The 16582-nt window shown below is 46.4% G+C and overlaps 2 protein-coding genes across 6 annotated transcripts in view; one reads left to right on the top strand and one right to left on the bottom strand.

Annotated features, from left to right (window-relative positions):
• Window positions 1–2028, bottom strand: part of NDUFAF6 (NADH:ubiquinone oxidoreductase complex assembly factor 6) — a 41149-nt gene extending 39121 nt beyond the window's left edge. For 2 of the 4 annotated variants that reach the window (XM_040433263.1, XM_040433262.1), the window contains exon 1: window positions 1880–2018. Coding sequence is in view for 1 of the 4 variants with exons in the window: in XM_040433261.1 (XP_040289195.1) it covers window positions 1875–1996 (122 nt within the window). In the remaining 3 variants the exon portion in view is untranslated. Of the gene's footprint in view, window positions 1–1874 lie in introns of all 4 variants that reach the window. The other 2 variants (XM_040433261.1, XM_040433264.1) reach the window with 2 other exon arrangements.
• An 88-nt stretch (window positions 2029–2116) lies between these two features.
• The window catches only part of INTS8 (integrator complex subunit 8), a 98690-nt gene continuing 84224 nt past the window's right edge, over window positions 2117–16582 (top strand). Inside the window, exons 1-5 of one of the 2 annotated variants that reach the window (XM_040432310.1) lie at window positions 2117–2195; window positions 6631–6819; window positions 12120–12297; window positions 14102–14242; window positions 15609–15680. In XM_040432310.1, coding sequence (XP_040288244.1) covers window positions 2129–2195; window positions 6631–6819; window positions 12120–12297; window positions 14102–14242; window positions 15609–15680 — 647 coding nt within the window. In that variant the 5' untranslated portion in view covers window positions 2117–2128. The remainder of the gene's footprint in view (window positions 2196–6630; window positions 6820–12119; window positions 12298–14101; window positions 14243–15608; window positions 15681–16582) is intronic. The other variant, XM_040432311.1, reaches the window with a different exon arrangement.

Here is a 16582-nt window from a genome sequence, read left to right as displayed (position 1 = left end):
ACTGATCGAATATGTTGTTATAATCGAAAATAATAACCGAAAGAAAATATTGAATTTTAGTCCGGACATTTATTTGAATATTAGAACACTTATTCGATATAAATTAATCTTCATACTGTCGATTATCCAACATCGAATTGTCATCGATTTTATATCCAATCAGGACATATTCATTTACCTGAGTTGGACTAAGCACCCTTTGCATGCCATTGCATATCCATCCATTTATGATGTTGCTCTTAATCTGAATATTTTTAATATTGAACATTTTTTATTGTGTATTTTGTTATATTGTTTATTTTATTTTAACTTGATCTATATATTGGTGTAATAAATACTGTTAATATTTTTGAATATTAGTCTTTGTGTGGTCCATCTGGAGAGTGCTCAGCCTCTCTTTACATATTATATTTATCCTTTTGACTGGGTGAGTCATTAGGCTTAGTAGCACCCACTCATAGCTACAGGCGTCAGTGAGCCACCATACTCTTTATATTATTTACTTTCACACTAGCATTTTTCTTTTGCGTCATAAAGTTCCATCCTACCGGAAAAGAACTGATCAGGCATATCCCCATGCATTCTGAATAGAGAGCAATCCGTTCAGGATGCATCAGGATGTCTTCAGTTCAGTCGTTTTGACTGATCAGGCAAAAGAGAAAACCACAGCATGCTACGGTATTATCTCAGGGCTCTTTCACACTTGCGTTATTGTCTTCCGGCATAGAGTTCCGTCGTCGGGGCTCTATGCCGGAAGAATACTGATCAGGATTATCCTAATGCATTCTGAATGGAGAGTAATCCGTTCAGGATGCATCAGGATGTCTTCAGTTCCGGTACGGAACGTTTTTTGGCCGGAGAAAATACCGCAGCATGCTGCGCTTTTTGCTCCGGCCAAAAATCCTGAAGACTTGCCGCAAGGCCGGATCCGGGATCAATGCCCATTGAAAGGCATTGATCCGGATCCGGCCTTAAGCTAAACGTCGTTTCGGCGCATTGCCGGACCCGACGTTTAGCTTTTTCTGAATAGTTACCATGGCTGCCGGGACGCTAAAGTCCTGACAGCCATGGTAAGTGTAGTGGGGAGCGGGGAGCAGCATACTTACCGTCCGTGCGGCTCCCCGGGCGCTCCAGAGTGACGTCAGGGCGCCCCAAGCGCATGGATCACGTGATCACATGGATCACGTCATCCATGCGCATGGGGCGCTCTGACGTCATTCTGGAGCGCCCGGGGAGCCGCACGGACTGTAAGTATACCGCTCCCCCGCTCCTACTATGGCAACCAGGACTTTAATAGCGTCCTGGGTGCCATAGTAACACTGAAAGCATTTGGAAGACGGATCCGTCTTCAAATGCTTTCAGTACACTTGCGTTGTTACGGATCCGGCAGGCACCTCCGGCAACGGAAGTGCATGCCGGATCCCAACAACGCAAGTGTGAAAGAGGCCTTAGGCCAAAAAAAAACGGAACACTTTTTTTCCATAGGAATGTATTAGTGCGTTCCGGAAAAAAAATAAATTCAGGGGACATTGTCACATCTATAATGTCAGCGAAGATTGGGGCGACAGAAACCCTTTAAGAGGATAACTCAGTAGCTATACATTTTTAAATCCATGCAATTACAGAAGGATTCAGACCCAGGCGCTGGTCCAATATTTTTCATAGGACAATCCCTTTAAGCAGATAATTTTTATTTTATTTATTTTTGGCAGGCGGGAGAGTTAAAGGTGCATCATGAAGACGATCAGATGGACACTTCCCTGACCCCCGCAGGTCCGGTCTGAGGAGGCCATGTCCTGTGCTCCCATAGTGAACACACAGGAGAGGGCTCACCCCATATATGCACGCACACACTCCTCTCCGCTGTTCCTCACCTTACCAGCTCCGCACAGTAGGCGGCAGCGGAGGCAGTGGCACCGGACTGGCCGCTCTTCCCCCGGCTGCTGCTGCACTTTATCAGAAGCGAATGGGAGCGCTGCCCCGCTCTCAGAGCCATGGCAATGTCACCCAGGGACGAGGGGGCGTGGCCCGGCGGCGGCCAACTATTGGCTGAAAAAAGTTCGGCGCGTGGAGCAGCGCGTCACTCCGCTGCGCCGGTGTTGTGATCACGTGACCGCCGGTGACGTAGATGAGAAGGCGACGCGCTGGCTTTATCTATCAAGCCGCTGAACGTTTCGGTATATTGTCGGCAGTAGGTGAGTGGTCGGTGGAGTGGGAGGGCGAGTTACAGGGAAGGCGAGTTACAGGGAAGGCGCTGCCAGCTGTACGAGCTTCTCCCTGCACAGTCCAGCGCACCTGTTATTTCCCATTCATTTTCTGGGGCTCATGTCTGATGTATCTGGTGTATACACAATGCCGGAAAGTGAACTGACACCTGGAAAATGTGATCTGATTGACAGAGTATAAACTGCTGCTGGGGCTAGGTCAATGATCACACTACCAGGGCGCTGCCCCCTTTACTGTGGGTTCTGCAGTGGGGCACATGATGAGGCTGCGGCACCTTAAAGGGGTTTCCCGGATTTTAATATTGGTGACTTATCTTCAGAATAGGTAATCAATATCAGATCGGAGGGGGTCCGACACCCGGCACCACCACCGGTCAGCTCTATGAAGGGAAGGTAGAGACTTTATGTGCAGACTGCATGTGCCTTCCCTTCATACAGCTGATCGGCGACCCCCTCCGATCTGGTATTGATCGTGAGGATAGGTCATCAATATTAAAAGCACGGACAACCCCTGTAACACTGGTTGGCATCTCCCCTTGTTGGGATACAGGCGGTCACTGTGGCCTGGTAAAGCTCATACAGATACTGGATAACCTCCTGTGATATGTCATTCCAGGCTCTTTCATCTTGGAGCCATTGGTTGTGTCGCTGCAGCAAATTGCATTTATCATGTAGAGAAAGCTAATACAAGGCACTTACTAATGTATTGTGATTGTCCATATTGCTTCCTTTGCTGGCTGGATTCATATTTTTTTTTTATCGCATCATATGCAGCTTGTTTCCATGGTTACGGCCACCCTGCAATCCATCAGCGGTGGCCGTGCTCGCACACTGTAGGAAAAAGCACTAGCCTATGTGAGCTCCCACGGACCGGCCACCAGAGAGGCTGGCACTTTTGTCTACAGTGTGCAAGCACGGCCACCGCTGATGGATTGCAGGGTGGTCGTAACCATGGAAACAAGCAGCGTATCATGTGATAAAAAAATGAATCCAGCCAGCAAAGGAGGCAATATGGACAATCACAATACATTAGTAAGTGACTTGTATTAACTTTCTCTCTACATGATAAATGCCACTTAGTGACTTGAGACGACCCTTTTAAGCCAAGATGTTCCATCGCCTGTCACACACTGCCCGCCGTACACACTGTGCTCCTCAGGGTAGGGCTGGGCGATTAATCAAATTAATTAGATTAATTCACCTTTTTAGTGTCCAACAATATTGTTTTTGTGTTGTTGTGTTTTTTTTTTTTTTGTTTTTGTTTTTTTTACCTCTTGCAGCACTGTTTGAGCACAGAATGCGCAGATCTTTTCAGCCTCTGCCAACCACGGACGGCAGGATTAATGTCTGGGACTGAAAAGACCCACGCATTCTGCGCCGATATGGCACAACAAAAGAAAAAAAATCGATATGAAGATTTAAAAAATAAAAATAAATCAATATTGTTGGTAGGGATGAGCGAATTGACTTTGGATGAAACATCCGAAGTCGATTTGCATAAAACGTTGTTCTAATACTGTACGGAGCAGGAGCAGTATTAGAATGTATTGGCTCCGATGAGCCAAAGTTATTGCTTCGCGAAGTCTTGCAAGAAAAACCAGTACCAGTGGTACCTTGGAACCGAACCCAAGTTTGGGAAATGGTGTTGTACAGTACAAATTAATTTATGAAGTTATTGCACAAACACTTTGGCTCATCGCAGCCAATACATTCTAATACAGTACGGAGCTCCTGCTCCGTACAGTATTAGAACAAAGTTTTATGCGAATCGACTTTGGATGTTTCATCCGAAGTCGATTCGCTAATCCCTAATTGTCGGGCAGTAAAATGAAAAATTATTAAATGATGAATTAATTTGATTCATGGCCCAGCCCTACCCTGAGGAGCGCAGGCAGATGTGTGATCTTGATGGAGCATCTTGGCTGAACAGCAGGTCCAGTTTAAAAAAAAAGCTTGGAGTGATGGAGTGACACACCGCGGGATGATATCCAGCATCTGTATGATCATTACAATGGCAGAGTGGCAGCAAGGGGAGATACCACCCAGTAATGTGACCCTGCCCCAGCATGTACCCTGTTGCAGAACCCAAAATAAAGGGGGCGCCACCCTGGTAGTGTGATCATTGATCAAGCACCACCAGCAGTTTATACTTTGACAATTGCATTTAAGGGGCTATCTTATGATTAATGTAAAAAAATGAAAATCAGACATCCTATAGTAGAGGGCAATCTCTTTCTTTTTTGTATAAGCTTTATTTATCAAGAAGGATATTACAGACAATTACAAGGAAGAGGCCACAATGTGGCTCAAATACAAGCAATAAATCAGTAGTCCTAGCATAGTTAAAATTAGCCTATAATCTGAGAGTAGTAGTGCAAGGCCTTGAGAGGTATAAATTATTGGGGTAGTTGTGGTGGGGAATTAGGGACGGGAAGGAGGCGGGGGGGGGGGTGTTAGATAAGAGAGGGAGGGCAACCTCTTTCTAACAAAGCTAGAACCTGCCCTGTACCTCACATGGATCCAGAGATCTCCCCATTCATTGCTCCGCTAGATTTATATCAAGCTGACAGCTCAAGGGGGAGTGTCTTTTCTCAGGGGGCGTGTATTTCTGCTGCAGCTCTCTCCCTATCACAGCTCAGGAGGCAGTTGAAGGATGAAACTGAGCATGTGCGGCCATCTCAGTGAGCAGGACAAAGAAATAAGGAAAAAAAAAACAGCAGGTGGCGCTATACAGATACATTTTATTGAATAACTCAGTAGCTATACTAAATGTTTCATTACATGCAATTACAAAAGTATTCGGATCCAGGTGCTGGTTTGAAAACTGTTGAATATTTTTCATGCAAGAACCCCTTTAAAGGGGTTTTCGTATCTCAGAGAATGGGAGAATATCGCTAGCATATGCCCCCATTGTCTTATAGGTGCGGGTCCCAGAGGTTGGACCAAGAACAAGCCCCAAAAGTGGTGGAGGATGTACGATATGCGATATATTCTATATTTCGGGGGGGGGGGGGGGGGTTAAACTTTTTTATTTATTTAATAACTATTAGCCTCCTTAGGGGCTAGAACCCTTGTCCTATTCGCCCTAATAGAGCTCTATCGGGGTGAATAGGACCTCACAGTCTCCCTGCTGTCCTGGGCTTTGTGCACACAGCAGCAGGGAGCTGACTATGGCAGCCAGGGCTTCAGTAGCATCCTGGCTGCCATGGTAACCGATCAGAGCCCCAGGATTACACTGCTGGGGCTCCGATCAGAAGCTGCCACCCTGGGGCCACTGCCACCAATGATTTAATCGTGTGGAGGGGGGGGGCGAAATTAATATAATACTTAGAAGAGGTGGAGTAGAAGGGAGGGACTGTGGCCTCTGCGCCACCAATGAATTTAGTTAATAGGCCTGAATACAAACGTAGCCTGCATGTGCCTGCCATATCCCATACCTGGCCTCTATTACTGCGTGCCGTGATCTGCCACAATTAACCCCTTAGGACCTGAGGGGTTAATTGCGGTGGATCACAGCGTGCAGTCATAGAGGTCGGGTATGGGATATGGCCGGCACGTGCAGGCTACGTTTGTATTCAGGCATATTAACTATATTAATTAGTGGCGGAGTGGCCACAGCTCCTCCTCTCTGTTCTCATTGGTGGCGCAGTGGCCACAGCCTTTCCTCCTCCTCCTCTCTGTTCTCATTGGTGGCGCAGTGGCCACAGCCTTTCCTCCTCCTCCTCTCTGTTCTCATTGGTGGTGCAGTGGCCACAGCCCCTCCCCTCCTCCTCCTCCTCTCTGTTCTCATTGGTGGCGCAGTGGCCACAGCCCCTCCCCTCCTCCTCCTCCTCTCTGTTCTCATTGGTGGCGCAGTGGCCACAGCCCCTCCCCTCCTCCTCCTCCTCTCTGTTCTCATTGGTGGCGCAGTGGCCACAGTCCCTCCCATCCTCCTTCTCCACTGTGCCGGCTCAGGAGAACATGGTGCGTGCCGAGAGCGGCGCATGGCATGTTCTACCGCAATATGGCGATATAAACAAAATCTCTATCGTTGGCCAAATTTATATAGTTTATATTGCATATCGTCTATATCGCCCACCCCTAATTGAACTGGCACATAACCATTCACACCAATGTTCTTTAAGAGGGAGCCCTATTGGGGTATGTGCACAATGCAGTGTAGTTTAGGCGGCTTTGCCATGTGGCTTTTACTGAGTTTCTGCACCAAATCTACACCAAGAGCTGCATGTGTTACTTGCTGATTTTTGTTGCGGATTTGATACGGATTTTCCCCAGATCTCGCCCTTTCCATTTCATACACCGCAGATCTATATTCACATAGAACATTTCTGCAGCGTGTGCATGAGATTTTGAAAACCTCATCTACTTAGCCGGTGCTGTGTTAAACATCCTCATTTCTTGGTAGATATCACTGACCAAATGAAGAAGAAAAATGCAGCAAGTGAGAAGGTGCAGGCGAAGAAGATGAGTGCCGAGGCTGCAGACAGAGAGGCGGCCACTTCCAGCCGTCCTTGTACCCCTCCACAGACGTCCTGGTTTGAATTCTTGCTGGATGTCTCTTTGTTGGAGGCTCATCTACAGAAGGACTTCCCAGGTATTCCCTCTCACAGTGATGCTCCACAGCAATGCAAGACCATTGTCTGAATCCACATCCAGTGCATGTAAATGTAACCTTAGCCACATTTGGTGGCCCGATATCTGCTGTAAAAATGTTGTTGTATTTGAGGTAGCTTCTTTACCTCTGTGGTCAGCTTTAGGCCTCATGCACACAACCGTATCCGATTTGCGGTTTGCAAGTTGCGGATGTGATTTTTGTACCATCTGCATTTTTTTTTTTTTTTTGCAGACCCATTTTCTTTTCAGTGGGTCTGTGGTTCGCATTTTGCGGAACTAACATACGGATGCGGAAAGCACATGGATGATCCATGCGCTTTCCGCACCCGTATGTCTGTTCTACAAAAAGGTAGAACATGTCCTATATTTGGCCGTAGAATGCAGACCACGGACCCATTGAACACAATGAGTTCGCAAAAATGCAGATGCAACACAGATGGTATCCGTAATTTGCAGGTCCGCAAATTGTGGAATGCAAAATACTGTACATGCGCTCTTAGGGTGAGTTCACACAGATCGGTCAATTCACAATTTTGAACATATCAAAGCGAGACTGCACAAATCACAGTTTGACTGTGAGAGTAGCACACAAACGTTTTTTCTTTCCGTGTCTGTTCCGTTTTTTTTTTTTTTTCGGACCGTATGCAGAACCATTAATTTTAATGGGTCCGCAAAAAAAAACAAAGTTACTCCGTGTGCATTCCATTTCCGTTTATCCATTCCGCAAAAAAATACAACATGTCCTATTATTGTCCACATTACGAACAAGGATAGGACTGTTCTATTAGAGGCCGGCTGTTCTGTTTTGCAAAATACGGAATGCACACGGACGTCATCGTATTTTTTGCGGATCCGAATTTTGCGGACTGCAAAATATATAGGGTCGTGTGCATGAGCCCTAATGGTCTTGTGGCTTTGCAGCTATGTGAAAATGCCAGATTTTTGGCTAGGTACAGAAGCTGCGCTGTTTTCTTACCCTCACATGTGATCACTATTTTCCATATCATCACCATGTCGGCCACAAGGAGATTGACCCCTGACCTCTGTAGGGGCAGGAACAGAGAAAGGTTAAAACACCCCGTTCCTCCACCATACACCAGTGTTTCCTGTCCAGGGCAGAGAAAGGTCTCCCTGTTCGTCAGAGAGATGAAGGAAGACGTTTTTCTTATTTTTACATGGAACTCAGCAGTGGGGAAGTGTTCCTGGCACTTATCTGACTAAGTGTCGTCCCCCTGCTTGCCGGTGGTCTAGTACCAATGCTGAGCAGGGGAGAGACGGGAGGGCTCGCTCTGGTTGATCCGGAGCCTGCTCCCGGGGTTGCGTCCTCCTCCTTGCCCCTGTTGGATTAAAGCTGGAGTGAGCGCCCGGCGTGCGATGCGTTTGGAGTACGTCACTTCCGGCTTGGCCAGGAAGTGACGCGAGAGGCGGGCGCTGCGCGGCAGTGGCGTCCAGGCTTGAAAATGACGGTGAGCATAGCGGTGTAGCCACATATCTGATCTGTGGTCTGGATCAAGATGTCGGGTCCTGAGCCGCACTCCCCCAAAGAGCTTGATGCTCCAACTATGCCTCCTATAAGTTCCCTGCGGGGATTGCTTATTATCCTGCGGGTTTTGTTTAATCACCATCCGGTTATTACAGGGCCACAAGGTAATTTAAAGAGGCACAGAAGAAACAAAAACAACCCTGCAAAGTGTATCTCCTGTTTCAAAAACTTACCGGACGGTTACCATAAAAAGATCTGCAGGAATTGTATCTCTAACATTGTCCGGCAGGAACGGGTCTTTCTAAGGGACGAGTTCCATCACATGATTCAGGAGGAGGTCAAGGCTACATTATCCCAGAGGTCGTAGTCTGACCAGGGACACTTACCTCCCAAAAGGCAAAAAATAATTCCACCCTCCTTCTGATTCAGAATGCATGGGTGACGATGCTTCCTCTTCCAGGCAGTGGGAGGAGGACCCCCTTTCGGAAGGAGAGATCACTGAGGGCAGTAAAAAATTCTACTTTGCCACTGATGATATGTCGGACCTCCTAAAACCCTGTAAGAGCCACCATGGGGGTGGAGGACATTCAAAAACCTCACTCTATTCAGGAGGAGATGTTTGGGGGTCTAAGGACAAAAAGAGCCAGAGTATTCCCAATTAACGAAAACATTAAAGAGGTGATCTTAGAAGAATGGTCAGACCCGGAGAGGAGGCTAGGGGTGTCCAGAGAATTCAAGAACCGCCTGTTGTTTGATCCGGCAGAGTCTAAACTATTTGACGAGATCTTCAAGATAGATGTACAAGTGGCAATAAAAAAAAAAAACTTTTTGCCGTTCGAGGATGCGTTACAATTGAGAGACCCCATGGACAGGAAAGCTGATAGCTTATTACGCAAATCTTGGGAGGTGTCTATGTTTAATCTCAAATCTAACATCGCTGCGACCTCGGTAGCGAGATCTATATACCTTTTGGCTGAACGAGTTAGAATCCCATTTGAGGGATAAAACCCCCAGGGCAGAAATAATAAACTCTATCCCTCTCCTTAAATCAGCAACGGCCTTTTGAGCGGATGCTTCCGCGGAGTCCATCAGATTTTCTGCCAAGGATGCAGGTCTTTCTAACGCGGCACGTCGTGCCCTCTGGATGAAATCCTGGTCTGGGGACAAAACTTTGAAAATTAAGTTATGTTCTATCCCTTTTTTAGGTGAATATGTCTTTGGCCTAGTCTTAGACAAGATCCTGGAAAAGCCTTCAGATAAAAAGAAGGGATTTCCAGAGGATAAACCTTTTATAGGAGGAAAATTCCCTTTCGTTCCAAGAGAGATCCTACAGAGGGAAAGGGAAGTCAGGCCGCTGGAGTTACCCCAAAGGAGGGAAAGGGTTTCTTCTTAACCCCCAGAGTAAATCCAGCGATAAACAATGACGCCAGAGTGGGGGCAAGACTGAAGAATTTTTTATTTGCCTAGGAAAAGATAACATCAAACCCCTGGGCGCAGGAGGTAATCATAGTGGTCTACAAGCTAGAAGTCTCTTCAGTCCCCCCAAAGAGATTTTTTATATCAAATCTGGGGACACGAAAAGCTCAGAGCTGCATTTGGCAAAGTATCAAGGACCTCGTACGGCTAGGTGTCGTAATTCAGGTCCCAATCTCAGAACCAGGGCCAGGGATTTTACTCCAGTCTCTTTCTGGTAAAAAAGAAGGAAGGATAATTCCGTATGATCATAAACCTGAGGTTCCTCAACAAGTACATTGCCTACAGGAAACTTGGGATGGGATCCCTGATTCCCCTAATAAAAAAAGAACGCATTGATGTGCACTGTGGACTTAAGACGCGTACTATCTCATCCCGATCCACCACAACTCTGATGGCAAATCTTAGAATTTTTTTTTAAAGACCAGCATGGCAACACTTTGCCATTTTCAATTTATGGCTCTTCTGTTTGGAATTTCCTCGGCTCCCAGAATATTCACAAAATTGGTGATAGAGATGGTCGCATTCTTGAGACAGAAGGAGCTGAATCTGATCCCTATCTAGAAGATTTCCTACTAGTGGGAGATGCGGTAGATCAATTACTAACAGATCTAGACACCTTTTTATCCACTCTAGATGAGCTGGGCTGGATCGTCAATCCTCAGAATTCCTGTCTACATCCATCGACCAGAGTACGGTTCCTGGGTGTCATCCTGGACTCGCAGTCACAGGCCACCTTCCTGCCCACAGACAAGATTCAGACTTTGGGGGGAAAATCGTGACCTTCCACAGAAAGAGAATCTGCTCTGTGAGAGAAGCTATGAGTTTTCTGGGAACATTGTCTGCCTGTATCCCATCAGTACTATGGAGCCAGCTGCATTCCCGTCCCATGCAGTCCTGGATTCTGGACATCTGGGACAAACAACAAAAGTCGCTCGATTGCAATGTTCACATTCCAGCCTATGTAAAGACCTCCTTAAACTGGTGGAAGGTGAGCAGCAATCTCTCACAGGGAGTGGCCTGGAGGAAGTCTCCATATGTCCAGATCAAGACCGAAGCCAGCCAGTTGGGCTGGGGTGTGAAAATTGGGGACTCCTATTACCAAGGTTCCTGGGCCCTTTCGGTAAGCAGCAAATCCTCAAACTTCAGGGAGCTGAGTGCAGTGTGGGAAGCTTTAAAGGTGGCGGAACAGACCCTTCAGAATCACCACCTGAGGATACTGTCTGACAATACAACGACGGTGGCTTACCTCTCACATCAAGGAGGCACAAAATCAAAGAAGCTCCTAGACCTTTTGAACAGTATATTTCACTGGGTGGAAAGGAACATGAGGTTTATCTCGGCGACTTACTCAAAGGGGCTCTCAATCAGGAAGCGGACCACCTCAGCTGTCACACATTGGACCAAACAGAATGGTCCCTAAATCCAGAAGTCTTCAAGGTGATAGTAGACAGATGGGGGACTTATTTGCATCAAAAGACAACAAAAAAGTGAACAGATTCTGTTCCCTGGATCCCAGGGGCAATTTTTGGTTTTTAGACGCATTTGCCACGACATGGTACTGGAACCTGTGTTATTCCCTCCAATACCAATTATTCCGAGAGCAATTCAGAAAATCCTACAAGAGAATTCGACTATCATTCTGGTGACCCTCTTCTGGCCAAAAAGGAGTTGGTTCTCCTCCCTCAAAAGACTCTCAATCTCCCAGCCATGGTCTCTCCCACTCAGGAAAGACCTTCTACATCAAGGGCCGATCCTATATCCCCATCCAGAATTCTTAAAGCTAACAGCCTGGATTCTGAGGTCAAAATACTGAGTCGTCAAGGACTTTCAGATAAGGTCATAGTTACTCTCAAGGCCAGTAGGAAAAAGGTAACATCGGCCATATACCTGAAAATCTGGAAGAGGTTCTGCTCTTGGTCAGAGGAATCTTCTCCTAACCTAGTTGGACCAAAGATTTAACAAATCTTAGATTTTCTCCGGCAGGGCCTAGAGTTAGGTCTTAAGCATCTACTCTAAAAGTACAAGTATCGGCACTCAACAGTTTCTTTGATGCAGACTTAGCAAGCCACAGGTGAATCAGAAGATTCATGAGAGCGGCAGCAAGACTGAGACCCACACTAAAATCTTGAAATCCTTCCTGGAACCTTAATACCGTTTTAAATAATTTTGGAAAGCACTGATGTATGGTGAAGGAAGGGGGTGTTTTAACCTTTCTCTGTTCCTGCCCCTACAGAGGTCAGGGGTCAATCTCCTTGTGGCCGTCATGGTGATCTTATGGAAACCGAATTACCGGTAAGTCAAATTCCGATTTTCTGTCTCAGCAGATCCTCCTCCCGTTCAGCTGATCATCCAGTTCCTGGAGCAGGCCTCCAAACCTACTGTGAATGAACAGAACCAGGTGCAGCCTCCTACTGACAACAAGAGAAATCGTACCCTCAAGCTATTGGCTTTAAAAGTAGCCGCTCACTTAAAATGGGATTTAGAGCTGCTTGAGAAGTGGTAGGTGCACATGCCGAAAATCTACTGTAATCAGCCCTTATTTATTATAGATGTTCTTGATAAAAAGGCTGACAGTCTCTCATTACACTCACTGCTCAAGGACCCATTCCCATATATCTGAGAAAGATGGGTGTCCTAGTGCACAGCCCCATGTTTTGTTTTTTTCTACATACAGAAGACGAAGATTTGTTACAGGGGATTCCTTTATAGACTTTTTGTTTTTGTGCCAAGAATGACTTAACTACTCAAACCTACAGAAACACAGTCATCGGCAAAGGGCAGCTAAATTTCTTCATATCCATTCCTTCTCTGGGTCCTCGAGTATCATAGCAATGAATAGGTAAACTGACTTCCTGTCTGTATATAGGAGGCTGTGTCAGTTGGAGAGTCATATCCCCTTCTTCATCCAGGCAGCCCCTCTGAGTGGAGTATCTCCTTGCCCTGCTCGATGCAGCTGTTTTTGTTTATATTTTTACACTGCTAGGCGGAGGCTTCCAACCAGCAGTGTTCCCGATGACGTCACCAGGACTAATGGGCGGGCTTTAGCGCTGCCCTGAGCTGTTTAGCAGGCTAGGGCAGTACTATAGCCCGCCCATTAGTGCTGATGACATCACCGGGCTCACTGCGAGGCGGAAGCCTCCGTCTAGCATTCCCATACAGAGACTCGGTACGCAGGGGTGCACCACCAATGAGGCGAGGTGAAGCGATTGCCTCAGGCAGCACCAGGTGGGGATAAGGGGGGAGCAGTGGAAGGAGGATTATCTGTTTCTGCAGTATAGTATTGGGAAGTGCAGTATGTGGCACTGTATTACCCAGTATGTTTTGTAGCTCTGTATGTAATGCTTTCCAAGTATGTAGGGCTGGAATGAAGGGGTTAGGTTAAGAAATTGACATTGGTGGGGGGGGTTGGGGCACCGTTTCAGTTTTTTTGCCTCAGGCAGCAGAAAGGCTAGGTGCACCCCCCCTTCCCCGAATCTACTGAAGAAGCCCTTGTCCTGCTCCGATGCTCCATTCAGATGGACTGCCTGGGTGAAGAAGGGTTTATGTCCAGGTTCAGATCTGGACAACCCCTTCAAGGCCCAAAACAGGCTGGTCTCTAAGGGGTTAAAGGGACGTTTCGGTGTATGAATTTGAGAAGGCCTCAAAAGCTGAACAATTCTTTGGCTGGACTTTGGAGGTTTTGACACTTTGCAAGAGGCTCAGTGGATGAGGTGCACGTGAAGCTCCCAGAGACGGTTCTGTGGTGTATTATCTAATTTAATATATAACCTTTTAGATAATAGAATATTCCTACCCGTAAGGCTACATTCACACGTCAGTATTTTTCTATAATCCGATTTTCTGTCCGTTTTTTGCGGATCTGTTGTTCCTGAAAATGTTTCCGTATGTATGTCATCAAAAAAAAAAAATTAAAATGTAATTTCCAGGAACGGATTCCGTATAAAACGGATGTCATACGGAATGACATCCGTATGTCATCCGTTTTTTGCGGATCCATTGACTTTGTATTGTACCAGGATCCGATTTTTCAGGAAAAGAATAGGACATGTTTTATATTTAAACGGACATGCGGAACGGAACAACGGAAACGGACAGCACACATTGTGCTGTCCGATTTTCTTCCAGGACCCATTGAAAATGAATGGGTCCAGATCTGGTCCTGATCTGTTCCTGAAAAAACGGAACAGATCAGGAAAGAAAAAACGGACGTGTGAATGGACCCTAACACTGATAAATAATGTAATATCTAATCGTATACATGTTGTTAAAGTTTGCCTCTTTCCGGCCTTTCTACGCCTATTAGTTTATCTGTTCCTGTCCTCAATATGCTGCTGAATGAGTTACTGTGTGTGAGCAAAGTGCCGCCTGGAACAAAGCATGTAGACCTGGACCTCGCAAGCCTGCCGCCAACCACAGCCATGGCTGTCATGCTGTACAACAGATGGTAAAGATTTTAATATGTTTATATTTTTATTTTAAGGCTAGAGATATTGGTATGGACGCCAGCCTTCCCCGAGCTTTAATGAATTTTCCAGACATACTCTCAGCGTGCAGTTGCGCCTCTCCATACCCGATGTCCGGTTGGTTCTGGAGCATATGCCTGGAAAACCCCCTTTAAACTAACACTGTCGCTCATCTCTCATCAATATTTGCAATGAGTGACTGGATGCACCTAGTCCTGCAGAGAGGTCTGGTTGTTGACCCTGCAGACTAGATAGCAAAACTTCTTGACAGGCTTGCCTGGTGGGGGCGCCATAATGTAAAGAACACTGGCAGGGAGGTGTCATTAGTCGCCCTTCACCATTTTCTCAATTTCCTAACTCCTTCCAAAAGTGGCTTGTATATAAAAACAATTAAGCAAGTTCTAATCATGGGGAGCAGCTGCCGTCTTCTTACTGGTGCTGGAGCAGAATCGCCGATGGCACGCACAAGCGAATCATTCAGATGCCCAGATCTCCTGGTTCTTGGGAGTATGTCGCCCACTGCGAGTTTCTTATATTGCTTTGCAATAGCTCAAACATATTCCAGTAAGGCTACAGTGGCACTGGTCGCACCGAAGCCGTCTCTGCCGGGATCACAGGGGTGTAGCAGTGTTCCCACAGAAATTAATGGGATCGTATGTTTGCTGCTGCCCCTGACAAGTGAGTCGCAAAAAATCCAATTTCTGAATCTTTTGCGACTTGTCTGTTGGGGTCGTAGCAGACATGTGAGCCGTTCTGCAATCCTCTTCAGCTGTCCCCTTGAGGGTTTGTCTCGTAGAGGCTTCTTCAGCCCTGTCCCCTCACCTGTTCTCTACAGGGGAAGCCATGTCTGGAAATATAGGTGAAATCTAGTTTAGCCCCGTTCACATCTCTGTATGTGCCAGAATAGCCTGCCGGATCTCCCAGTTGCCAGATCCTCTCATTCACTGACGAATGTCCATTGACTGCAATGGGGTCTGCGGTGTTCTGACGTTTTTGCCAGATCGCCGCCGGACCCCTTTGCAGGCAATGAGTATTTGGCGGTGAAGTAGAGGTTCCGGCCGGCCGGCTGCTCTGTGCCGGAACAGCCTGCTGTATCTCCAAACTGAGATTTGAACGGGGTCTATTACATGCTGGCTATTTCTTATTAATGGCTGAACATCTATTGCTTTGGCTGGTGCGTCTCCAATCTGGTTGATGGGCATCCAAAGCTAAAACAATGGTTGTGTGCTCAGTGCGGAGGGAGCCACGTTAAAATGAGCCGAGCGTTTATAACATTACCCTATACCCATAAGATGTGTACTGGCAGCAGTCTGTACCTGACCAGACATTATACGTTTTCTCCTACAGGGCCATCAGGACCATTGTGCAGAGCAGCTTTCCTGTGAAGCCCGTTAAGCAGGGTCCACTACAGCCCAATGTGTAAGTGACGGGGGATCTAACCTCTGTTATAAGGCTGGGAAAATGGGTATTGGGTCTATTCTGAGAAATCTGCAGCCAAAGCAGGAAAAAATATAGACACGTGCATTTTTATATATGGACACAGCATGCAATTTTTTTTCCAGGTGAATCATATTAAATCCGTAGATGCCTATGCAGTATTTACAGGAAAACACAGTGACTAATGATGTTTCAGCTCTAAGATACACATTTTTTTTAAAAGCAACACAGAAGCGGTGTGTAAACCCGCTTTGCAAATTCCCATGTCAGGGTTGTATTTGTTAGAGTGCCACGTGCATTGGCTTGTGTGAAAGGGACCTAGGAAGCACAAGCGAGTTTTCTGTACGGGTGCAATGGGTGAATTGAACGCATTGCACCCGCACTGAATCCGGACCCATTCATTTCTATGGGTCTGTGCACATGAGCGGTGATTTTTCACTCCTCGTCTCTGCGTTACCTGAAAATAGCAGCATGCTCTATATTCTGCATTTTCCATGCAGCCCTGGTCCCATGTTGTTTGTAATTCTTCATTTTTTTTTTATTCCCCCCCCCCCCCACGCAAATAAAAAAATGCATCAAAACTGATTGCACCTGCACAGAAAAACTAAACGCAGACAAAACTGACTGCACTTGTGTGCAAAACCTTGGGTTTTTTCGTGAACAGATCCAGACACAATCCATGTCGTTCGTGTGAAAGGGGTCTTCCAGTCACTGTGACGAGCACTATGGGGGTTGTGTTTGAGCTGCCTAGGTTATGGGTAAACTCCTGTATTCTATGAACATTTCAATTACTCAGTCTCCTTTTTCCTCCCGTATAAACAGTTTTCCACCCATAAGCTGAAAACTTTTTAGGCTGGATTCATACATTTTTGTTTTTTTTGCTC

This window comes from Bufo bufo, chromosome 5 (genome assembly GCF_905171765.1).
Source record: "Bufo bufo chromosome 5, aBufBuf1.1, whole genome shotgun sequence".
Classification (NCBI taxonomy): domain Eukaryota; kingdom Metazoa; phylum Chordata; class Amphibia; order Anura; family Bufonidae; genus Bufo; species Bufo bufo.
This window is presented reverse-complemented; position numbering and strand designations above follow the sequence as displayed.